The sequence below is a fragment of the Oncorhynchus kisutch genome, linkage group LG26, assembly GCF_002021735.2.
Source record: "Oncorhynchus kisutch isolate 150728-3 linkage group LG26, Okis_V2, whole genome shotgun sequence".
NCBI lineage: Eukaryota > Metazoa > Chordata > Actinopteri > Salmoniformes > Salmonidae > Oncorhynchus > Oncorhynchus kisutch.
Genome location: NC_034199.2, coordinates 49845653 through 49871396, shown reverse-complemented (window position 1 = coordinate 49871396; position 25744 = coordinate 49845653). Strand labels below are relative to the sequence as shown.

General features: G+C 48.1%; 2 protein-coding genes across 3 annotated transcripts in view; one reads left to right on the top strand and one right to left on the bottom strand.

Moving 5' to 3' along the window:
• The window catches only part of LOC109870778 (ras-associated and pleckstrin homology domains-containing protein 1), a 172601-nt gene extending 165941 nt beyond the window's left edge, over window positions 1–6660 (bottom strand). For both annotated transcript variants that reach the window (XM_031805711.1, XM_031805712.1), the window contains exon 1: window positions 6398–6660. The gene's annotated coding sequence lies outside the window, so the exon portion shown is untranslated. The remainder of the gene's footprint in view (window positions 1–6397) is intronic.
• An 8143-nt stretch (window positions 6661–14803) lies between these two features.
• On the top strand, window positions 14804–24064 carry LOC109870777 (uncharacterized). Its single transcript, XM_031805947.1, has 4 exons — window positions 14804–14930; window positions 22165–22494; window positions 22763–22932; window positions 23737–24064. The coding sequence occupies exons 1-4, from the start codon at window positions 14834–14836 to the stop codon at window positions 23842–23844; spliced, it is 705 nt and encodes a 234-aa protein (XP_031661807.1). The 5' UTR covers window positions 14804–14833; the 3' UTR covers window positions 23845–24064.
• The last annotated feature ends 1680 nt before the right edge of the window (window positions 24065–25744 follow it).

Here is a 25744-nt window from a genome sequence, read left to right as displayed (position 1 = left end):
GAGAGAGAGAGAGAGAAGAGTTGAGAAAGTAGAGGAAGAGAAGGGCTACTTTTGAAGTTGAGTGGAAGAAGGCTGAAGTGGATGGCATCCAACTAACGCGAGGTGTGGTGCAACCCGAAAAAAGTATTATTGATTAAGCTATAGTTTAGGCCTACTTCATTACCTGGAAATAAATATTGATCGGCCATATCTGCCTGCAAATGGTCCCACACCTATTAAGGCTATATTATACACAACGTAGCTCAAGAGAAAGCGGGAACAGGCAGGTACGGTATGAAAAGCCAGCGTGAGCAGGCGGGGTACAGCAGGCGGGTACGGTATGAAAAGCCAGCGTGAGCAGGCGGGTACAGTATGAAAAGCCAGCGAGAGCAGGCGGGTACAGTATGAAAAGCCAGCGAGAGCAGGCGGGTACAGTATGAAAAGCCAGCGTGAGCAGGCGGGTACAGCAGGCGGGTACGGTATGAAAAGCCAGCGTGAGCAGGCGGGTACAGTATGAAAAGCCAGCGAGAACAGGCGGGTACAGTATGAAAAGCCAGCGAGAGCAGGCGGGTACAGTATGAAAGCCAGCGTGAGCAGGCGGGTACAGCAGGCGGGTACAGTATGAAAAGCCAGCGAGAGCAGGCGGGTACAGTATGAAAAGCCAGCGGGAGCAGGAGGGTACAGTATGAAAGCCAGCGAGAGCAGGCGGGTACAGTATGAAAAGCCAGCGAGAGCAGGCGGGTACAGCAGGCGGGTACGGTATGAAAAGCCAGCGAGAGCAGGCGGGTACAGTATGAAAGCCAGCGAGAGCAGGCGGGTACAGCAGGCAGGTACAGTATGAAAAGCCAGCGAGAGCAGGCAGGTACAGTATGAAAACCCAGCGTGAGCAGGCGGGTACAGCAGGCGGGTACAGTATGAAAAGCCAGCGTGAGCAGGCGGGGTACAGCAGGCGGGTACAGTATGAAAAGCCAGCGTGAGCAGGCGGGTACAGCAGGCGGGTACAGTATGAAAAGCCAGCGTGAGCAGGCGGGTACGGTATGAAAAGCCAGCGAGAGCAGGCGGGTACAGTATGAAAAGCCAGCGGGAGCAGGAGGGTACAGTATGAAAAGCCAGCGAGAGCAGGCGGGTACAGCAGGCGGGTACGGTATGAAAAGCCAGCGAGAGCAGGCGGGTACGGTATGAAAGCCAGGGAGAGCAGGCGGGTACAGCAGGCAGGTACAGTATGAAAAGCCAGCGGGATCAGGCGGGTACAGTATGAAAAGCCAGCGGGATCAGGCGGGTACAGTATGAAAAGCCAGCGGGAGCAGGAGGATCCGTTTCTCTATAATATATAGAGAGAAACGCATCCTCCTGCTCCTCCTTTGGTCGTCTTTCCTTACAGTACTCTGCTGCCCATGACTTGAACGAACTACAAAATCTCTGAAACTGGAAACACTTATCTCCCTCACTAGCTTTAAGCACCAGCTGTCAGAGCAGCTCACAGATCACTGCACCTGTACATAGCCCATCTATAATTTAGCCCAAACAACTACCGCTCCCGCCACTGTATTTATTTATTTATTTTGCTCCTTTGCACCCCAGTATTTCTACTTTGCACACTCATCTACTGTCACATCTACCATTCCAGTGTTTAATTGCTATATTGTATTTACTTCACCACCATGGCCTATTGATTTCCTTTACCTCCCTTATCTCACCTCATTTGCTCACATCGTATATAGACTTCTTCTCATGTATTATTGACTGTATGTTTGTTTTACTCCATGTGTAACTCTGTGTTGTTGTCTGTGTCGAACTGCTTTGCTTTATCATGGCCAGGTAGCAGTTGTAAATGAGAACTTGTTCTCAACTGGCCTACCTGGTTAAATAAAGGTGATCTGGCCTACCTGGTTAATTAAAGGTGAAATAAATCAACAACAACAAGAATGTCTATAGGTCCCCTGACCCCTCCACAACAGAGACCAGCTAGATGTCTATAGGTCCCCTGACCCCTCCACAACAGAGACCAGCTAGATGTCTATAGGTCCCCTGACCCCTCCACAACAGAGACCAGCTAGATGTCTATAGGTTCCCCTGACCCCTCCACAACAGAGACCAGCTAGATGTCTATAGATTCCCCTGACCCCTCCACAACAGAGACCAGCTAGATGTCTATAGGACCCCTCCACAACAGAGACCAGCTAGATGTCTATAGGTCCCCTGACCTCTCCACAACAGAGACCAGCTTGATGTCTATATGGTTCCCTCCACAACAGAGACCAGCTAGATGTCTATAGGACCCCTCCACAACAGAGACCAGCTAGATGTCTATAGGTTCCCTGACCCCTCCACAACAGAGACCAGCTAGATGTCTATAGGTTCCCCTGACCCCTCCACAACAGATACCAGCTAGATGTATATAGGTTCCCCTGACCCCTCCACAACAGAGACCAGCTAGATGTCTATAGGTTCCCCTGACCCCTCCACAACAGAGACCAGCTAGATGTCTATAGGTTCCCCTGACCTCTCCACAACAGAGACCAGCTAGATGTATATAGGTTCCCCTGACCCCTCCACAACAGAGACCAGCTAGATGTCTATAGATTCCCCTGACCCCTCCACAGTAGAGACCAGCTAGATGTCTATAGGTCCCCTTCACAACAGAGACCAGCTAGATGTCTATAGGTCCCCTCCACAACAGAGACCAGCTAGATGTCTATAGGTCCCCTCCACAACAGAGACCAGCTAGATGTCTATAGGTCCCCTCCACAACAGAGACCAGCTAGATGTCTATAGGTCCCCTCCACAACAGAGACCAGCTAGATGTCTATAGGTCCCCTCCACAACAGAGACCAGCTAGATGTCTATAGGTCCCCTCCACAACAGAGACCAGCTAGATGTCTATAGGTCCCCTCCACAACAGAGACCAGCTAGATGTCTATAGGTCCCCTCCACAACAGAGACCAGCTAGATGTCTATAGGTCCCCTCCACAACAGAGACCAGCTAGATGTCTATAGGTCCCCTCCACAACAGAGACCAGCTAGATGTCTATAGGTCCCCTCCACAACAGAGACCAGCTAGATGTCTATAGGTCCCCTCCACAACAGAGACCAGCTAGATGTCTATAGGTCCCCTGACCCCTCCACAACAGAGACCAGCTAGATGTCTATAGGTCCCCTGACCCCTCCACAACAGAGACCAGCTAGATGTCTATAGGTCCCCTGACCCCTCCACAACAGAGACCAGCTAGATGTCTATAGGTTCCCTCCTCAACAGAGTCCAGCTAGATGTCTATAGGACCCCTCCACAACAGAGTCCAGCTAGATGTCTATAGGACCCCTCCACAACAGAGACCAGCCAGATGTCTATAGGTCCCCTAACCCCTCCACAACAGAGACCAGCTAGATGTCTATAGGTTCCCTCCACAACAGAGACCAGCTAGATGTCTATAGGACCCCTCCACAACAGAGACCAGCTAGATGTCTATAGGTCCCCTGACCCCTCCACAACAGAGACCATCTAGATGTCTATAGGTTCCCCTGACCCCTCCACAACAGAGACCATCTAGATGTCTATAGGTTCCCCTGAACCCTCCACAACAGAGACCAGCTAGATGTCTATAGGACCCCTCCAAAACAGAGACCAGCTAGATGTCTATAGGTTCCCCTGACCCCTCCACAACAGAGACCAGCTAGATGTCTATAGGTTCCCTGACCCCTCCACAACAGAGACCAGCTAGATGTCTATAGGTTCCCCTGACCCCTCCACAACAGATACCAGCTAGATGTCTATAGGTTCCCCTGACCCCTCCACAACAGAGACCAGCTAGATGTCTATAGGTTCCCCTGACCCCTCCACAACAGAGACCAGCTAGATGTCTATAGGTTCCCCTGACCCCTCCACAACAGAGACCAGCTAGATGTATATAGGTTCCCCTGACCCCTCCACAACAGAGACCAGCTGTTTCAGATGAGGATGGGAGGACTTCAGATTCCTCACCGATGACAAATGCCTGTTAGATTTTTCCCCTCCGTCTCAAAAGTCTTTTTTGAAGGCACATTTTCTCATCTCCTCCCAACTGCATGTGCTGCCATAGAAATAGAAGGAATAGAACAGGCATCCCCATTATATTCAAAGATGCAGCCATTGCAAGTGTCCCCGTAGGAGCAAAGCAGGAAGTACAAAACAAGAAGTGCTAATATACACAACTGTTCACAAGTTCGGGGTCACTTAGAAATGTCCCTGTTTTTGAAAGAAAAATATGCTTTTGTCCATTAAAATAAGATCAAATTGATCAGAAAGACAGTGTAGACATTGTTCATGACTAGCGTAGCTGGAAACGGTGTACAGGTGTACAGAGGTCCATTATCAGCAATCAAAGTTTATCATTGTAAAAGGCTAATTGATCATTAGAAAACCCTTTTGCAATTGTTAGCACAGCTGAAAACTGTTCTGATTAAAGAAGCAATAAAACTGGCCTTCTTTAGACTAGTTAAGTATCTGGAGCATCAGCATTTGTGGGTTCGATTACAGGCTCAAAATGGCCAGAAACAAAGACCTTCCTTCTGAAACTCGTAACTCTAATCTATTCTTGAGAAACAGACACCTCACACATCCTCAACTGGCAGCTTCATTAAATAGTGCCCTGCAAAACACCAGTCTCAACGTCAACAGTGAAGAGGAGACTCCGGGATGCTGTTTTTAATGTTAAAAAATTACTTTCAACCCTTGAAACAATTGAAATATGGATTGTGTACGTGTGCCATTCAGAGGGTGGATGGGCAAGACAAAAAATGTAAGTACCTTTGAACGGGGTATGGTAGTAGGTGCCAGGTGCCAGTTTGTGTCAAGAACTGCAACGCTGCTGGGTTTTCCACACTCAACAAATTCCCGTGTGAATCAAGAATGTTCCACCAACCTAAGGACATCCAGCCAACTTGACACAACTGTGGGAAGCATCGGAGTCAACATGGGCCAGCATCCCTGTGGAATGCTTTCAACAGTCCATGCCCTGACGAATTGAGGCTGTTGAGGGCAAACCTCCCATTTGGGAGTGGGGGGAGGGAGGGGTGCAACTCAATATTAGGAAGGTGTTCTTAATGTTTTGTACACTGAGTGTAGATTTATGTAGGCTTATCTGATAGAGTTGTCTACCCTACCTGACACAAAGGAAACAGGACACACATAAGCAAATGTTCACATGCAATCACTGCAGAGATTCATCACTGTATCCAACGCAATACAGCACAGCTGTGTCAGTAGTTGTTCATTTTATGGCCCTGCTCTCTGGCGCTGTTCTCTGGCCCTGCTCTCTGGCCCTGCTCTCTGGCCCTGCTGTGAAAGGTGGATTCAGCAGATGCAGAGATCAGGGTGTAGAATGCAACCTACATATGTTTATGACATTAACCCGTTCAGCCAATAAAAACAACCAGATTTGAGTCTGGCTCCAGAATTACATTACAGCTAGCATGTGTTCGTCTGGGAATATTGCGGATTATCAAACTAGATGCTCATTCTCTAGTTAGACATCCTGAGTGTAGAGGCAGCGTGACACCGTGAGATAAAGTCAACCCGGCCCTACGTCATCATTTACCGGGGACGCTTGTCTATACATTTTTTTTATTTTATCTGACCGTATACCTAGATTTTAGGCACATGCTGAGCATCAGACAGGCCTGTCATCAGACTGGGGCAAGGGAACATCACTCCAGCGGCTCTCTTTAACCACTAAACCAGCCTAATATACATTTTGTAAAGATGAATAGTTTGTTGAGAATAACATTTTATTAAAAAGGTGTCCTATTCGGTATTGCGTCCGAGATGAACCAACATTTCTGCGATGAGAATCTGGAAATGACAGGATGTCAAATCCACAGACATTTAACACTGGGACGAGAACACGCCCATGTCAATGCCTCGCCGCGCCTCGATCATCTGTGTAATTAACTGTTTACATTCACGAAAGACAAAAACTAGGAACATGTTCCCTATTAGGGCTAGGATACTAAATCTAAACCTTTACTTGGCATTATTCTCTACGGCAATAGTGTTCACAGGCCAGGAACCATCCAAGGCGTTCTCTCTCTGTGTGCTTGTCCATCCTGCGGCATAAACTACATATTCAATTTAGCCTGAAAACGTCTTTGCCAGCTGCAGATGCCTTCAATTCTAATCTGCTGCCTTCGTTGAAATGTATGAACATGGTAGCAAGGTCTCCTAGTGCATTTTCGGCCTAGCGATAAATCCATGTTTATTATTGCATTCATAATTTCCCATATGTGTTTAATAGTGTAACATTCAACATTGTACATCATTTTAACTGAACAACCTCCAGTAAATCAATGCAATGTACATCTGAGATCATTTAGCAAATGCAGCGCTGAAAATAAAGGTGACTTTAACGAGAGAGAGAGAAAGCAAACGGATAACGTTACTTACTGTCACAAATCCAGAACGTTTTCCTCTGGAATCCAACGTAAAAACTGGTAGGCTTAAATGTGTCGCAAATCCTGGTGTCAATGCAATATTGTGGTGTTCAGAAGTGAACGGTTTTCACCGCCGTTACTGGCTCGCTGCTCCATTCCGGGGAAATCAGCCGGGAGTGCGCCTACATGGGATGCGCGTTCCCGAATTCCTGTTTCCTGTCCAGCCCGAAACCAACCCTGCAATCAGCCTCGACCAAATCAACCAACCAACCCTACAATCATTCTTGACCAATCAACCAAACCAAGCTAAAACAAACGCTATTTATTTGATAGGCAATCGTATACACTCACTGGACAGTTTATTAGGTACAACTTGTCTCTGGGAATGAATCGCTCATAGAGAGAGTGAGTCACGTGGCCATGGCTTGCTATATAAAGCAGGCAGACAGGCATGAAGGCCTTCAGGTAAATAGCGTCTCTGGTTTGAAGTGGCGGGAATACAGGGTTTAGCTTTCAAGGAGCCTGAAAAGAGTGTTTGACTTGGAAAAGTGTCATATTTTAAGGAGTCAGGAAATTGGTTAACGGAGAAAGATTGGAGTGAAAGAGAGAGAGAGGAGGTTGAGAAAGATAAGAGGATGAGTTTGAATCTGTTGAAGTTGACAATAACAAGGGTGAGGTTATGTTGAAGAACACTGGTGTCAAGTTCAAACAGAACTCACCAGTTTGAGTTCTGGAGGTGAAATGGGTAGGTGTTGTGAGGAGCCTGAACCTTGCATTGATGGACATGATAAAGTTGAAGTCTGAAGTTTACATATGTAACAGTTAAGCTTCCGTCCCTCTCCTCACCCCAACCCGGGCTCGAACCAGAAACCCTCTGCACACATCAACAACAGTCACCCACGAAGCATCGTTACCCATCGCTCCACAAAAGCCACGGCCCTTGCAGAGCAAAGGGGAACAACTACTTCAAGGTCTGAAAGCGAGTGACGTCACCGATTGAAACGCTATTAGCGCGCACCACCGCTAATTAGCTAGCCATTTCACATCGGTTACACATACACCTTAGCCAAATACATTTAAACTCAGTTTTTCACAATCATTGTAAACCCAAGTTTACATACTCGATTAATATTTGGTAGCATTGCCTTTAAATTGTTTAACTTGGGTCAAAAGCTTTGGGTAGCCTTCCACAAGCTTCCCACAATATGTAGGGAGAATTTTGGCCCATTCATCCTGACAGAGCTGGTGTAACAGAGTCAGGTTTGTAGGCCTCCTTGCTTGCACTTTTTCAGTTCTGCCCACAAATGTTCTATAGGATTGAGGTCAGGGCTTTGTGGTGGCCACTCCAATACCTTGACTTTGATGTCTTTAAGCCATTTTGCCACAACTTTGGAAGCATGCTTGGGGTCATTGTCCATTTGGAAGACCCATTTGCTACCAAGCTTTAACTTCCTGACTGATGTCTTGATGTTGCTTCAATATATCCACATAATTTTCCTACCTCATGATGGCATCTATTTTGAGAAGTGCACCAGTCCTTCCTGCAGCAAAGCACCCCCACAACATGCTGCTGCCACCCCCGTGCTTCACGGTCCTTCGGCTTGCAAGCCTCCCACTTTTTCCTCCAAACATAACGATGGTCATTATGGCCAAACAGTTCTATTTTTGTTCCATTAGACCAGATGATATTTCTCCAAAAAGTACGATATTTGTCCCCATGTGCAGTTGCAAACTGTAGACTGGCTTTTTAAAAGCGGTTTTGGAGCAGTGGCTTCTTCCTTGCTGAGCGACATTTCAGGTTATGTCAATATAGGACACGTTTTACTGTGGATATAGATACTTTTGTGCCTGTTTCCTCCAGCATCTTCACAAGGTCGTTTGCTGCTGTTCTGGGATTGATTTGCACTTTTCGCACCAAAGTACGTTCATCTCTAGGAGACAGCACGTCTCCTTCCTGAGCAGTATGACGGCTGCGTGGTCCCATGGTGTTTATACTTGCGTACTATTGTTTGTACAGATGAACGTGGTACCTTCAGGCGTTTGGAAATTGTTCCCAAGGATGAACCAGACTTGTGGAGGTCTGCAAAAGTTCTTGGCTGATTTCTTTTGATTTTCCCATGATGTCAAGCAAAGAGGCACTGAGTTTGAAGGTAGGCCTTGAAATACATCCACAGGTACACTTCCAATTGACTCAAATGATGTCAATTAGCCTATCAGAAGCTTCTAAAGCCATGACATCATTTTCTGGAATTTTCCAAGCTGTTTAAAGGCACAGTCAACTTAGTGTATGTAAACTTCTGACCCACTGGAATTGTGATGTAGTGAATTATAAGTGAAATAATCTATCTGTAAACAATTGTTGGAAAAATGACTTGTGTCATGCACAAAGTAGATGTCCTAACTGACTTGCCAAAACTATAGTTTGTTAACAAGACATTTGTGGAGTGGTTGAAAAACAAATTTTAATGATTCCAACCTAGGTGTATGTAAACTTCCGACTTCAACTGTATGTTTCAGTCCGGTGAGATTTTTGAAGAGGGTGGAACCAGGCCTTTTGGCTGATCCATGGGTGGTTTCAGGGTTGGGTTGGGTTGTTTCGGTCAACTTGGTCGGCGGTCTGCAGGGGGGGCCAGCTACATCTTGGCCGGCGGTCTGCAGGGGGCCAGCTACATCTTGGCCAGCGGTCTGCAGGGGGGGCCAGCTACATCTTGGCTGGCGGTCTGCAGGGGGGGGCAGCTACATCTTGGCCGGCGGTCTGCAGGGGGGGCCAGCTACATCTTGGCCGGCGGTCTGCAGGGGGGGCCAGCTACATCTTGGCCGGCGGTCAGCAGGGGGGGGGGCAGCTACATCTTGGCCGGCGGTCAGCAGGGGGGGGGGGGGGGGGGCAGCTACATCTTGGCCGGCGGTCTGCTGTGGGGGCAGATGACAAAGACTAAGACGGCTGACTGCTACGCCATCTAGGATGTGATGTTATGACCCCATCCTCAGTAACTTATTCCAGCAGGTTATTGGGGAACAGGAACTTCTTTCCTCGAAATTAGTCTTAATTTGAACTAAACCAGCTGCTAAATCGTTCAGTTGACATCTTGCCTACATCCTGTCTAGGCTACTGTAGTCTTATCTAAGACGAGATGTAGGCCTTTCAGTTGACATCTTGCCTACATCTTGTCTAGGCTACTGTAGTCTCTCTAAGATGAGATGTAGGCCTTTCAGGGGCTATAGGTTACCTGCCTGTATCTAAGCAAACCATGGTAAAGTCGAGTTACAATCATAAACACAGATTTTAGTCTGTAGCCTATGCCTATTGAATTGGCAAGTGGTTACTGTAGTGGTTACTATATGTCCAGGGGCTGAGTGGAGACCACTGGTTACTGTATGTCCAGGGGCTGAGTGGAGACCTGGTTACTATATGTCCAGGGGCTGAGTGGAGACCTGGTTACTATATGTCCAGGGGCTGAGTGGAGACCTGGTTACTGTATGTCCAGGGGCTGAGTGGAGACCTGGTTACTATATGTCCAGGGGCTGAGTGGAGACCTGGTTACTGTATGTCCAGGGGCTGAGTGGAGACCTGGTTACTATATGTCCAGGGGCTGAGTGGAGACCTGGTTACTATATGTCCAGGGGCTGAGTGGAGACCTGGTTACTGTATGTCCAGGGGCTGAGTGGAGACCTGGTTACTATATGTCCAGGGGCTGAGTGGAGACCTGGTTACTGTATGTCCAGGGGCTGAGTGGAGACCTGGTTACTATATGTCCAGGGGCTGAGTGGAGACCACTGGTTACTATATGTCCAGGGGCTGAGTGGAGACCTGGTTACTATATGTCCAGGGGCTGAGTGGAGACCTGGTTACTATATGTCCAGGGGCTGAGTGGAGACCTGGTTACTATATGTCCAGGGGCTGAGTGGAGACCTGGTTACTATATGTCCAGGGGCTGAGTGGAGACCACTGGTTATTGTATGTCCAGGGGCTGAGTGGAGACCACTGGTTACTGTATGTCCAGGGGCTGAGTGGAGACCTGGTTACTATATGTCCAGGGGCTGAGTGGAGACCACTGGTTACTATATGTCCAGGGGCTGAGTGGAGACCTGGTTACTGTATGTCCAGGGGCTGAGTGGAGACCTGGTTACTATATGTCCAGGGGCTGAGTGGAGACCTGGTTACTGTATGTCCAGGGGCTGAGTGGAGACCTGGTTACTGTATGTCCAGGGGCTGAGTGGAGACCTGGTTACTATATGTCCAGGGGCTGAGTGGAGACCTGGTTATTGTATGTCCAGGGGCTGAGTGGAGACCTGGTTATTGTATGTCCAGGGGCTGAGTGGAGACCTGGTTACTATATGTCCAGGGGCTGAGTGGAGACCTGGTTACTATATGTCCAGGGGCTGAGTGGAGACCTGGTTACTATATGTCCAGGGGCTGAGTGGAGACCTGGTTACTATATGTCCAGGGGCTGAGTGGAGACCTGGTTACTATATGTCCAGGGGCTGAGTGGAGACCTGGTTACTGTATGTCCAGGGGCTGAGTGGAGACCTGGTTACTATATGTCCAGGGGCTGAGTGGAGACCTGGTTACTATATGTCCAGGGGCTGAGTGGAGACCTGGTTATTGTATGTCCAGGGGCTGAGTCGAGACCACTGGTTACAATATGTCCAGGGGCTGAAATGACATCACTACAGCTACTTTATCTGACCCTTTGATTTAGAGGAACGATGGAATGTCACTTTTGTAGTCTCAACGGCACAGTTCTAACAGTGACATTACATTCTCCTCTTCTTACTTACCACACTACCAGAGATAACAGATATCTAAATGAGGGCAAAGAGGACACGGGTTTCCTTCTTTAATGCTGTATAAGGTCTATGCTTTGGTGTGACTATGATTACCACCCCTGGTAGTTCTGTGGAACCACCACCACATTGTGGTTAAACCTCTCACTTCCTCTTCACTCTGTTCGCTGTATCTACTCTCTCCTAACCCACCTCCGAGTCAGACCCAGAGAGCAGGGGTTTGCCTTGCAGGGGAGAGGTGTTAAACTGTGACTGGCTCTTCCTTCTTACCAAATAAATGTTCAAACCAAGACCTTATGATGACAGATATCCTCCTGCCTTTTGGATAGCATATGCCCCCTAGTGGATGAAAGCCGTAACTACAGCATTACCAGAAGAACGCTGTCCTAACGAAAGAGTTGAGGAACTAAATACAATACAAATTCAGAACAGCTAGGTAGGCCTTCTACAGTGATGAAATCAAACCACTGAAAAAAAACTAAATTCAGCGAAATGGCATGGTGGAACTCGAGGCTTTAGCCAACATCTCCAAGTTTGTGCCCTCCTTCCACATTGCGGGGCTTAACCCAGATGATGGCAGAGGATTAGCACCGAGGAACTTGAAGCTCTCGACACGCTCCTCTACAGCTTAGTGATGTGGATGGAGGCGTGCTCGTCCCTCCGTTTCCTGTGGTCCATGATCGGCTCTTTTGTTTTGCTGACGTTGAGGGAGAGGTTGTTGTCCTGGCGCCACACTGCCAGGTCTCTGACCTCCTCCCTATAGGCTCACACCACACTGCCAGGTCTCTGACCTCCTCCCTGTAGGCTCACACCACACTGCCAGGTCTCTGACCTCCTCCCTGTAGGCTCACACCACACTGCCAGGTCTCTGACCTCCTCCCTATAGGCTCACACCACACTGCCAGGTCTCTGACCTCCTCCCTATAGGCTCACACCACACTGCCAGGTCTCTGACCTCCTCCCTATAGGCTCACACCACACTGCCAGGTCTCTGACCTCCTCCCTGTAGGCTCACACCACACTGCCAGGTCTCTGACCTCCTCCCTATAGGCTCACACCACACTGCCAGGTCTCTGACCTCCTCCCTGTAGGCTCACACCACACTGCCAGGTCTCTGACCTCCTCCCTATAGGCTCACACCACACTGCCAGGTCTCTGACCTCCTCCCTGTAGGCTCACACCACACTGTCAGAGATAACAGATATCTAATGAGGGCAAAGAGGACACGGGTTTCCTTCTTTAATGCTGTATAAGGTCTATGCTTTGGTGTGACTATGATTACCACCCCTGGTAGTTCTGTGGAACCACCACCACATTGTGGTTAAACCTCTCACTTCCTCTTCACTCTGTTCGCTGTATCTACTCTCTCCTAACCCACCTCCGAGTCAGACCCAGAGAGCAGGGGTTTGCCTTGCAGGGGAGACATTTACAAAAGTAGGACACTATATGGAATAGGGTGGTATTTGGGATGCAGGCACAGACTTAAAAACATGTTTACAGCTCTTCAGAGTACAGCAGCCATGATGTCATTAAATTTATTTATTTTTTTAACCTTTATTTAACCAGGCAAGTCAGTTAAGAACAAATTCTTATTTTCAATGACGGCCTAGGAACAGTGGGTTAACTGCCTGCTCAGGGGCAGAACGACAGATTTGTCAGCTCGAGGATTCGAACTTGCAACCTTTCGGTTACTAATCCAACGCTCTAACCACTAGGCTACCCTGCTGCCCCAGGGTGGAGTGAGCGAGTGAGTGAGTGAGTGAGCGAGTGAGTGAGTGAGTGAGCGAGTGAGCGAGTGAGTGAGTGAGTGAGTGAGAAGAGGGAGGAAGAAGGGTGTTGAGGACAAGGCATGGAAGACTCAAAAAGTTGACAGACAGTTGAAGTCGGAATTTATATACACTTAGGTTGGAATCATAAACTTGTTTTTCAACCACTCCACAAATTTCTTGTAAAAACAAAGTATAGTTTTGGCAAGTCGGTTAGGACATCTACTTTGCGCATGACACAAGTAATTTTTTCCAACAATTTCACTGTGTCACAATTCCAGTGGGTCAGAAGTGTACATATACTAAGTTGACAGTGGCTTTAAACAACTTGGAAAATTCTAGAAAATGATGTCATGGCTTTAGAAGCTTCTGATAGGCTAATTGACATAATTTGAGTCAATTGGAGGTGTACCTATGGATGTATTTCAAGGCCTACCTTCAAACTCTTTTGCTTGACATCATAGGAAAAATCTAAAGAAATCAATGAAGACCTCAGAAAAAAAATGGTAGACCTCCACAAGTCTAGTTCATCCTTTCCAAACACCTGTATCCACAGTAAAATGAGTGGAGTGGCCATCACAAAGCCCTGACCTCAATCTTATAGAAAATATGTGGGCAGAACTGAAAAAGTGTGTGCGAGCAAGGCGGCCTACAAACCTGACTCAGTTACACCAGCTCTGTCAGGAGGAATGGGCCAAAATTCACCAAACCTATTGTGGGAAGCTTGTTGAAGGCTACCTGAAACATTTGACCCAAGTTTAAACAATTTAAAGGCAATGCTACCAATTACTAATTGACTGTATGTTAACTTCTGACCCACTGGAAATTTGATGAAAGAAATAAAAGCTGAAAGAAATCTATTATTTTGACATTTCACATTCTTAAAATAAAGTGGTGATCCTAACTGACCTAAGACAGGGCATTTTTTTTACTAGGATTAAATGTCAGGAATTGTGAAAAACTGAGTTTAAATGTATTTGGCTAAGCTGTATGTAAACTTCTGACTTCAATTGTACCCAGTGGAATTTAAAAACTCTCAAATTTCCAATTTGATCTTTAACGGAAGAGAATGCACGGTATTCGGGCCTGGCTTTGTCAATAATTAATGGATACATTGATTGAATCTGCTCGTTAACACAGTAAACTCAACGTCTGTGAATGCATTGACAGACGTTGTCTCAAACTGCCACCATATTCTCTATATGGGGTGGCAGGGTAGCCTAGTGGTTATAGTGTTGGACTAGTAACCGGAAGGTTGCAAGTTCAAACCCCCGCGCTGACAAGGTACAAATCTGTCATTCTACCCCTGAACCCACTGTTCCTAGGCCGTCATTGAAAATAAGAATTTGTTCTTAACTGACTTGCCGAGTTAAATAAAGGTACAATTTAATAAAAATTAAAAAATGATGTACTACGTTGCACTAGAGCTCTACGGGGTCCTTGTTCTAAAGAACTATATTAGAGACTAGGAAGAGTCCAGAAGAGGACTGGCCACCCCTCTTAGGAAGAAACCTAGAGAGGAACCAGGCTAAGGTTTTGGCCTTTCTAAGGGAGTTTTTCCTAGCCACCGTGCTTCTACACCAGCATTGCTTTGCTGTTTGGGGGTTTTAGGCTGGGTTTCTGTACAGCACTTTGAGATATCAGCTGATGTACGAAGGGCTATATAAATACATTATTTATATGAACAAATGTGATTTGATAGGGACTGGGAGGCCATTAGGGACACAGATCCATTCTAGTCTGTGAACACATATTGTTGTACATAATGCCGTTCAGTGAGAGTGGGTGTGTTGTGGTTTTACAAAGCCCCCCCCCCTCCCCCTCTGGGTTTCTGAGGTAAAACTGTTTCCTAACGTCAGGGGGAATGAGAAACGTTGTGCTCTGCCGTCACTTCAGGGATGAAGATGATGGAATGTAACGTATGGATGACAGCGGTCCTTCTGTCGTTATACCTTTCAGATCATGTACTTACGGAACAACTTCCCAACTGCAAAGGTGAGATCGAGAAATGATATCATTTTCATATTTTACAGTCATTTATTCACTCATTTCTAGAGAATGAAGCTTGTTTTTTTCCATGGTGTGTAATTTAGTTGTCACGTCGACTGCATTATGACCTGTCTTTCATGGAAACTAAAATACCTTATATTCTGTTACTTGAGTTGTCATTCATTTTTTTTAAAACAAGAACATTCTGAGATGATAAATGAGACGAAGAAAAGTTTTTTAACGGATCTCGTGACAGTGATTTAGGAACAACATTTTGTACAAAGCAACATGTGTGGCTGTAGTGAATGTTGTGGGAATGTAGTGAATGTTGTAGGGCTGTAGTGAATGTTGTGGGGCTGTAGTGAATGCTGTGCGGCTGTAGTGAATGTTATGGGGCTGTAGTGAATGTTGTGCGGCTGTAGTGAATGTTGTGCGGCTGTAGTGAATGTTGTGCGGCTGTAGTGAATGTTGTGGGGCTGTAGTGAATGTTGTGGGGCTGTAGTGAATGCTGTGCGGCTGTAGTGAATGTTATGGGGCTGTAGTGAATGTTGTGCGGCTGTAGTGAATGTTGTGCGGCTGTAGTGAATGTTGTGGGGCTGTAGTGAATGTTGTATGGCTGTAGTGAATGTTATGAGGCTGTAGTGAATGTTGTGCGGCTGTAGTGAATGTTGTGGGGCTGTAGTGAATGTTGTGCGGCTGTAGTGAATGTTGTGGGGCTGTAGTGAATGTTGTGGGGCTGTAGTGAATGTTGTGGGGCTGTAGTGAATGTTGTGGGGCTGTAGTGAATGTTGTGGGGCTGTAGTGAAAGTTGTGCGGCTGTAGTGAATGTTGTGCGGCTGTAGTGAATGTAGTGCGACTGTAGTGAATGTTGTGCGGCTGTAGTGAATGTTGTGCGGCTGTAGTGAATGTAGTGCGACTGTAGTGAATGTTGTGCGGCTGTAGTGAATGTTGTGCGGCTGTAGTGAATGTTGTGCGGCTGTAGTGAATGTTGTGCGGCTGTAGTGAATGTTGTGCGGCTGTAGTGAATGTTGTGCGGCTGTAGTGAATGTTGTGGGGCTGTAGTGAATGTTGTGGGGCTGTAGTGAATGTTGTGGGGCTGTAGTGAATGTTGTGGGGCTGTAGTGAATGTTGTGGGGCTGTAGTGAAAGTTGTGCGGCTTTAGTGAATGTTGTGGGGCTGTAGTGAATGTTGTGCGGCTGTAGTGAATGTTGTGCGGCTGTAGTGAATGTTGTGCGGCTGTAGTGAATGTTGTGCGGCTGTAGTGAATGTTGTGGGGCTGTAGTGAATGTTGTGGGGCTGTAGTGAATGTTTTGGGGCTGTAGTGAATGTTATGGGGCTGTAGTGAATGTTTTGGGGCTGTAGTGAATGTTATGGGGCTGTAGTGAATGTTGTGGGGCTGTAGTGAATGTTGTGGGGCTGTAGTGAATGTTGTGCGGCTGTAGTGAATGTTGTGCGGCTATAGTGAATGGTGTGCGGCTGTAGTGAGTGTTGTGCGGCTGTAGTGAATGGTGTGCGGCTGTAGTGAATGGTGTGCGGCTGTAGTGAGTGTTGTGCGGCTGTAGTGAGTGTTGTGCGGCTGTAGTGAATGGTGTGCGGCTGTAGTGAGTGTTGTGCGGCTGTAGTGAGTGTTGTGCGGCTGTAGTGAATGGTGTGCGGCTGTAGTGAGTGTTGTGCGGCTGTAGTGAGTGGTGTGCGGCTGTAGTGAGTGTTGTGCGGCTGTAGTGAATGTTATGGGGCTGTAGTGAATGGATATACTGTAGTTTACTCCTATACTTTTTTATTTATATTCTATATTCTATCTGCTGTCACAGATGGGTTAATTGTATCTTCATATACAAACCAGATGGGTTCAGAGATCCATTTTATAAACCACTTCCTGACTGAGCAAACAGGGCTGTGTGATGTGAGGCGTAAACAACCGCTGCACTCTGCTACTCCAGCGTGTCTTATATGTCACAAGCTAGTACGCTACGGTAGTAACTGAGTGGACAAAACATTAAGAACACCTGATCTTTCCGTGACACAGCTGGTCAGTCTCAGTCCACGTGAAGGCTATGATCCCTAATTGATGTCACATGTTAAGTCCACGTGAAGGCTATGATCCCTAATTGATGTCACATGTTAAGTCCACGTGAAGGCTATGATCCCTAATTGATGTCACATGTTAAGTCCACGTGAAGGCTATGATCCCTAATTGATGTCACATGTTAAATCCACGTGAAAATCAGGGTAGATGAAAGGAGGGAGGAGACGGGTTAAGAAAGTGTTCATGTCTGGTATGCTCCTCTATATATCCTCCTCTACAGATCATCTGAGGTGAAGTTTCCCCTACGTACAGATCAGAGATCAGTTTACCTCCCCCTCCAATTCGTAAAAATGTCTTTGTAGGAAGAAATGCAAAACTGATCCGGGATCAGCTTCTAGGGGGCAACTCCATCCCCGACACCTCTACAGGCTGTCCTGATTACTGGCATCACTCCTCCACCGACATGAGTGATTCCACTGGTGGGATTTGAACCCCGGACTTCCTGCTTGGGAAACCAACATCTTATCCGTATTTGGGCCAACGGGCAGGGCTCTGAAATAACATTTTTCATCGGGTAGGACCCCGGTGTTTCCAACAACAACAAAAAGTCTGGAGAACAACACCAAATCTAGGAGCACCAGAATACATGTTTTTAATTGGCTGAGATATAGCAAGTTGGGCCTATATGCTGACACCGATCCACATCACCAAGCCCCCATGCTGACACCGATCCACATCACCAAGCCCCCAAAGCCCCCATGCTGACACCGATCCACATCACCAAGCCCCCAAAGCCCCCATGCTGACACCGATCCACATCACCAAGCCCCCAAAGCCCCCATGCTGACACCGATCCACATCACCAAGCCCCCAAAGCCCCCATGCTGACACCGATCCACATCACCAAGCCCCCAAAGCCCCCATGCTGACACCGATTCACATCACCAAGCCTCCATGGCGACACCGATCCACATCACCAAGCCCCCATGCCGACATGAATCCACATCACCAAGCCCCAAAATCCCCCATGCTGACACCGATCCACATCACCAAGCCCCCATGCTGACACCGATCCACATCACCAAGCCCCCATGCTGACACCGATCCACATCACCAAGCCCCCATGCTGACACCGATCCACATCACCAAGCCCCCATGCTTGGGGCGGCAGCGTAGCCTAGTGGTTAGAGCGTTGGACTAGTAACCGGAAGGTTGCAAGTTCAAACCCCCGAGCTGACAAGGTACAAAATCTGTCGTTCTGCCACTGAACAGGCAGTTAACCCACTGTTCCTAGGCCGTCATTGAAAATAAGAATTTGTTCTTAACTGACTTGCCTAGTAAAATAAAGTCAGCCCCCATGCTGACAAGAATCCACATCAAACCCAAACCCACCACAAGCCCCTATGCTGATACGAATCCACATCACCAAGCCCCCATGCTGACAAGAATCCACATCAAACCCATACCCACCACAAGCCCCCATGCTGACACCGATCCACATCACCAAGCCCCCATGCTGACAAGAATCCACATCAAACCCAAACCCACCACAAGCCCCTATGCTGATACGAATCCACATCAAACCCACCCCAAGCCCCTATGCTAACACGGATCCACATCAAACCCACCCCAAGCCCCTATGCTAACACGGATCCACATCAAACCCACCCCAAGCCCCTGCGCTAACACGGATCCACATCAAACCCACCACAAGCCCCTGCGCTAACACGGATCCACATCAAACCCACCCCACGCCCCTGCGCTAACACGGATCCACATCAAACCCACCACAAGCCCCTGCGCTAACACGGATTCACACCACAAGCCCCTGCGCTAACACGGATCCACATCAAACCCACCCCAAACCCCTATGCTAACACGGATCCACATCAAACCCACCCCAAACCCCTATGCTAACACGGATCCACATCAAACCCACCCCAAACCCCTATGCCAACACGGATCCACATCAAACCCACCCCAAACCCCTATGCTAACACAGATCCACATCAAACCCACCCCAAACCCCTGCGCTAACACGGATCCACATCAAACCCACCCCAAACCCCTGCGCTTTCAAATTCCTATTTAAAGCCTCAGTCCGAGGTTGAGACAATAACAAAGCGTTTCCTGTTTAAAAGCGTTTCCTGTTTAAAAGCTGTGTAACGGGGCTGGAGAAATGTAGCACTCTGAAATTCAAAGACCGCGCAATTGATGCAAGGACTGACCATCCCATAATATCTCAATTGTAGTTTGAACTATGTTTCGAGGCTATATACTGCAGTGTTTGTTTACATTTACTTTTGTGACGTCAACAGTGGATGTAGCGACTACAGACGTAACCCTTTAAAGGTCAACTGCCCCTTAGACCGTTTAAAACCATAGAAGTTGGTCATCGATATGAGTCAAAAAACATTGATTCTTGTGTCAAAATTTAGTACAAAGTGTAAATAGAATAATTTTGGTCATAAAGTCAGTCAGTTTTGTAAGTGAGTTTGTCACGATTTACTGGAGTGCTAGGTATGGATTACTTACATGGATATGATGCCCAATTGTCCAGAGAAAACACGTTGTGGTCCGCCTCCAGCTGCCATGAGGAGCTGTACATGTCAGTGTGTTAGACAGACAGAACCTCACCCAGAGAGCTGTACATGTCAGTGTGTTAGACAGACAGAACCTCACCCAGAGAGCTGTACATGTCAGTGTGTTAGACAGAACCTCACCCAGAGAGCTGTACATGTCAGTGTGTTAGACAGACAGAACCTCACCCAGAGAGCTGTACATGTCAGTGTGTTTGACAGACAGAACCTCACCCAGAGAGCTGTACATGTCAGTGTGTTAGACAGACAGAACCTCACCCAGAGAGCTGTACATGTCAGTGTGTTAGACAGACAGAACCTCACCCAGAGAGCTGTACATGTCAGTGTGTTAGACAGACAGAACCTCACCCAGAGAGCTGTACATGTCAGTGTGTTAGACAGACAGAACCTCACCCAGAGAGCTGTACATGTCAGTGTGTTAGACAGACAGAACCTCACCCAGAGAGCTGTACATGTCAGTGTGTTAGACAGACAGAACCTCACCCAGAGAGCTGTACATGTCAGTGTGTTAGACAGAGAGAACCTCACCCAGAGAGCTGTACATGTCAGTGTGTTAGACAGACAGAACCTCACCCAGAGAGCTGTACATGTCAGTGTGTTAGACAGACAGAACCTCACCCAGAGAGCTGTACATGTCAGTGTGTTAGACAGAACCTCACCCAGAGAGCTGTACATGTCAGTGTGTTAGACAGACAGAACCTCACCCAGAGAGCTGTACATGTCAGTGTGTTTGACAGACAGAACCTCACCCAGAGAGCTGTACATGTCAGTGTGTTAGACAGACAGAACCTCACCCAGAGAGCTGTACATGTCAGTGTGTTAGACAGACAGAACCTCACCCAGAGAGCTGTACATGTCAGTGTGTTAGACAGACAGAACCTCACCCAGAGAGCTGTACATGTCAGTGTGTTAGACAGACAGAACCTCACCCAGAGAGCTGTACATGTCAGTGTGTTAGACAGAACCTCACCCAGAGAGCTGTACATGTCAGTGTGTTAGACAGACAGAACCTCATCCAGGGAGCTGTACATGTCAGTGTGTTAGACAGACAGAACCTCACCCAGAGAGCTGTACATGTCAGTGTGTTAGACAGAACCTCACCCAGAGAGCTGTACATGTCAGTGTGTTAGACAGACAGAACCTCACCCAGAGAGCTGTACATGTCAGTGTGTTAGACAGACAGAACCTCACCCAGAGAGCTGTACATGTCAGTGTGTTAGACAGACAGAACCTCACCCAGAGAGCTGTACATGTCAGTGTGTTAGACAGACAGAACCTCACCCAGAGAGCTGTACATGTCAGTGTGTTAGACAGACAGAACCTCACCCAGAGAGCTGTACATGTCAGTGTGTTAGACAGAACCTCACCCAGAGAGCTGTACATGTCAGTGTGTTAGACAGACAGAACCTCACCCAGAGAGCTGTACATGTCAGTGTGTTAGACAGACAGAACCTCACCCAGAGAGCTGTACATGTCAGTGTGTTAGACAGAAACCTCACCCAGAGAGCTGTACATGTCAGTGTGTTAGACAGAAACCTCACCCAGAGAGCTGTACATGTCAGTGTGTTAGACAGAACCTCACCCAGAGAGCTGTACATGTCAGTGTGTTAGACAGACAGAACCTCACCCAGAGAGCTGTACATGTCAGTGTGTTAGACAGACAGAACTTCACCCAGAGAGCTGTACATGTCAGTGTGTTAGACAGAACCTCACACAGAGAGCTGTACATGTCAGTGTGTTAGACAGAACCTCACCCAGAGAGCTGTACATGTCAGTGTGTTAGACAGACAGAACCTCACCCAGAGAGCTGTACAGGTCAGTGTGTTAGACAGAACCTCACACAGAGAGCTGTACATGTCAGTGTGTTAGACAGAACCTCACCCAGAGAGCTGTACATGTCAGTGTGTTAGACAGACAGAACTTCACCCAGAGAGCTGTACATGTCAGTGTGTTAGACAGAACCTCACACAGAGAGCTGTACATGTCAGTGTGTTAGACAGAACCTCACCCAGAGAGCTGTACATGTCAGTGTGTTAGACAGACAGAACTTCACCCAGAGAGCTGTACATATCAGTGTAGTTAGACAGAACCTCACCCAGAGAGCTGTACATGGCAGTGTGTTAGACAGAACCTCACCCAGAGAGCTGTACATATCAGTGTGGTTAGACAGGACCTCACCCAGAGAGCTGTACATGTCAGTGTGGTTAGACATAACCTCACCCAGAGAGCTGTACATGTCAGTGTGTTAGACAGAACCTCACCCAGAGAGCTGTACAGGTCAGTGTGTTAGACAGAACCTGGTTAGACAGACAGAACCTAACTAACCAACCTGACAGAGCTTGAGAGGATCTGCAGAGAAGAATGGGAGAAACACCCCAAATACAGGTGTGCCAAGCTTGTAGAGTCGTACTTTTCTAACTGGTACCCACCTTCCTTAGTCCGCCCACCTTCCTTAAAGGTACTGAGTAAAGGGTCTGAATACATATGTAAATGTAATATTTCAGTTTTTTAGATGTATTTATACATTTGCCAAATTTACATCATTTAATCTACCCTATTGGCCGTCCGGTCTCGTCCTGGCATACTTAACCCACCCTCCTGTTTCCCCATACAGACAGACCACTGTACATCCAGCGTGTGTCTCTCCACAGCAGAGTGTCCATCTCCTGCCCCAACACGACAGGAGAGGATCTGAGCTTCCACCTGTCGTTGAACCAGTCCCTCGTTCACACCACAGTGCTTGAGAGGAACCAGATCCACACCAGAACCAACCGAACCGACACCTGGGCCCAGTTCTATCTAGTTGACCAAAATCGGAACCAGAACTTGATCAACCGCTATGTGTTCACGGTCAACAGCACAGGCCTGTACACCTGCATAGCGGAAAGGATGAGGTCTCCTCTGCCTTATCAAGAGGACTCTGTTCAGACTCTACTGATTGAAGGTAAGGGGCCGTCTACAGAAACAGTCGTACTGAACAAATTAACTAGCCTGGTCCCAGATCTGTTTCGTTTTCTTGATACCCTGATCGTCGTCATTGGCAACGAATGACAGGGAGTTGGTATGATACAGCACAAAACAGTTTGAAAATTAAAGTGACGTGGTCAAGGTACACAACATCCCAGGTGAAGCCTGGTTGTGGCTCGGCTCGTGAAGTGGATGAATTATAGCTTCTTATTTCTGGTTTCTACTGCGTTCTGATTGGTTCACAGAGAAGCAGTGCTTGACACACCGAGATCCACTGGCGAATCAACATCAAGATCCTCTGGCCAACCAGAATTGTGCAGAGGTTTCTAAACCCCTCCCCCTGTGTCCATTATTGGTGGGATGTGGGTTTCTTCTCTACAGCATCATCATCACGATCATCGCCATCGTCCTCTGGGTCAGTTTTCATTTCATGTTATTGACCCTGACCCTAACCCTGAGAGTCTGGTCACTCCGTTTATTATTATAGCCAAGAAAGTCCACTCCGAGTCCTGGGAGTCCAGACAGTCCAGACAGTCCTGGGAGTCCTGGGAGTCCAGACAGTCCAGACAGTCCTGGGAGTCGAGACAGTCGAGACAGTCCAGGGAGTCCAGGGAGTCCTGGCAGTCCAGACAGTCCTGGCAGTCCAGACAGTCCTGGGAGTCCAGACAGTCCTGGGAGTCCAGGGAATCCAGACAGTCCTGGGAGTTCAGGGAGTCCAGACAGTCCTGGGAGTCCAGACAGTCCTGGGAGTCCAGACAGTCCAGGGAGTCCTGGCAGTCCAGACAGTCCTGGCAGTCCAGACAGTCCAGACCGTCCAGACAGTCCTGGCAGTCCAGGGAGTCCAGGGAGTCCTGGCAGTCCAGGGAGTCCTGGCAGTCCTGGGAGTCCAGACAGTCCAGGCAGTCCAGGGAGTCCAGACAGTCCAGGGAGTCCAGGCAGTCCAGGGAGTCCAGGCAGTCCAGGGAGTCCAGGCAGTCCAGGGAGTCCTGGCAGTCCAGGGAGTCCTGGCAGTCCTGGGAGTCCTGGCAGTCCAGGGTACGATAAGAAAATGCTTTTATTTGTTATGCCCCCAGCTCATATAATATCCTTCAGGCACCATGAAGCTGGACTCTCTGGTCTCCATTGTGTAAATGGAGTTTACGGGAGGGGTATATGTTGTGTTCCGTTTTGATTCATCTCGTTGTGTTGTATTGATGTTGATGTGTTTATTTTTCCTCAGAGGAAGCTGAAGAAGGAAGTGTCTGTTCAGAGTGACTACGTGAACATGAAACCTGGAGAGAAGACGAGGCCCAAGAGAGTCCAGCATCCAGTCACCAGGAGATTCTGATTCTGGTCATTCCTATGGCTGTGTACCTAATGGCACCCTATTCTCTATGGCTCTATGGCTGTGTACCTAATGGCACCCTATTCTCTATGGTCCTATGGCACACGATTCTCTATGGCTCTATGGCACTCTATTCTCTATGGTCCTGTGGTACCCTATTCTCTATGGCACCCTATTCTCTATGGTCCTGTGGTACCCTATTCTCTATGCCACCCTATTCTCTATGGTCCTATGGCACCCTATTCTCTATGGTCCTATGCCTGTGTACCTAATGGCACCCTATTCTCTATGGTCCTATGGCTGTGTACCTAATGGCACCCTATTCTCTATGGTCCTATGACTGTGTACCTAATGGCACGCTATTCTCTATGGCTCTAATCCCCCCAATGCACCAACAACCAAGAGAATGAACCCCCACCCACAAGAACCCCCCCAATGCACCAACAACCAAGAGAATGAACCCCCACCCACAAGAACCCCCCAATACACCAACAACCAAGAGAATGAACCCCCACCCCAAGAAACTCTCAATGCACCAACAATCAAGAGAATGAACCCACACCCCCAAGAACCCCCCCAATGCACCAACAACCAAGAGAATGAACCCCTACCCCCAAGAACCCCCCAAAGCACCAACAACCAAGAGAATGAACCCCTACCCCCAAGAAACCCCCAATGCACCAACAACCAAGAGAATGAACCCCCAAGAACCCCCCAAAGCAGCAACAACCAAGAGAATGAACCCCTACCCCCAAGAAGCCCCCAATGCACCAACAACCAAGAGAATGAACCCCGATCCCCGAGAACCCCCCCAATGCACCAGCATCCAAGATAATGAACACCCACCACCAAGAACCCCCCCCCAAAGCACCAACAACCAAGAGAATGAACCCCACCCCCAAGAAGCCCCCAATGCACCAACAACCAAGAGAATGAACCCCGATCCCCGAGAACCCCCCCAATGCACCAACAACCAAGAGAATGAACCCCCACCCACAAGAAACCCCCAATGCACCAACAACCAAGAGAATGAACCCCCAAGAACCCCCCAAAGCAGCAACAACCAAGAGAATGAACCCCACCCCCAAGAAACCCCCAATGCACCAACAACCAAGAGAGTGAACCCCCAAGAACCCCCCAAAGCAGCAACAACCAAGAGAATGAACCCCTACCCCCAAGAAGCCCCCAATGCACCAACAACCAAGAGAATGAACCCCGATCCCCGAGAACCCCCCCAATGCACCAGCATCCAAGATAATGAACACCCACCCCCAATAACCCCCCCCCCCAAAGCACCAACAACCAAGAGAATGAACCCCACCCCCAAGAAGCCCCCAATGCACCAACAACCAAGAGAATGAACCCCGATCCCCGAGAACCCCCCCAATGCACCAACAACCAAGAGAATGAACCCCCACCCACAAGAACCCCCCAATGCACCAACAACCAAGAGAATGAACCCCACCCCCAAGAAACTCCCAATGCACCAACAATCAAGAGAATGAACCCCACCCCCAATGCACCAACAACCAAGAGAATGAACCCCCACCACAAGAACCCCCCAATGCACCAACAACCAAGAGAATGAACCCACACCCCCAAGAACCCCCCCAAAGCACCAACAACCAAGAGAATGAACCCCACCCCCAAGAAACCCCCAATGCACCAACAACCAAGAGAATGAACCCCCAAGAACCCCCCAAAGCACCAACAACCAAGAGAATGAACCCCTACCCCCAAGAAGCCCCCAATGCACCAACAACCAAGAGAATGAACCCCCAAGAACCCCCCAAAGCACCAACAACCAAGAGAATGAACCCCTACCCCCAAGAAGCCCCCAATGCACCAACAACCAAGAGAATGAACCCCGATCCCCGAGAACCCCCCCAATGCACCAGCATCC

Bases quoted from the DNA above. Each gene is read 5' to 3' on its own strand.
- LOC109870777 (XM_031805947.1), top strand. From the start codon at position 14,834: ATGAAGATGATGGAATGTAACGTATGGATGACAGCGGTCCTTCTGTCG. The intron at 14,931-22,164 runs GTGAGATCGAGA...TTCCCCATACAG, and splicing joins ACAACTTCCCAACTGCAAAG to ACAGACCACTGTACATCCAG. The intron at 22,933-23,736 runs GTCAGTTTTCAT...ATTTTTCCTCAG, and splicing joins TCATCGCCATCGTCCTCTGG to AGGAAGCTGAAGAAGGAAGT.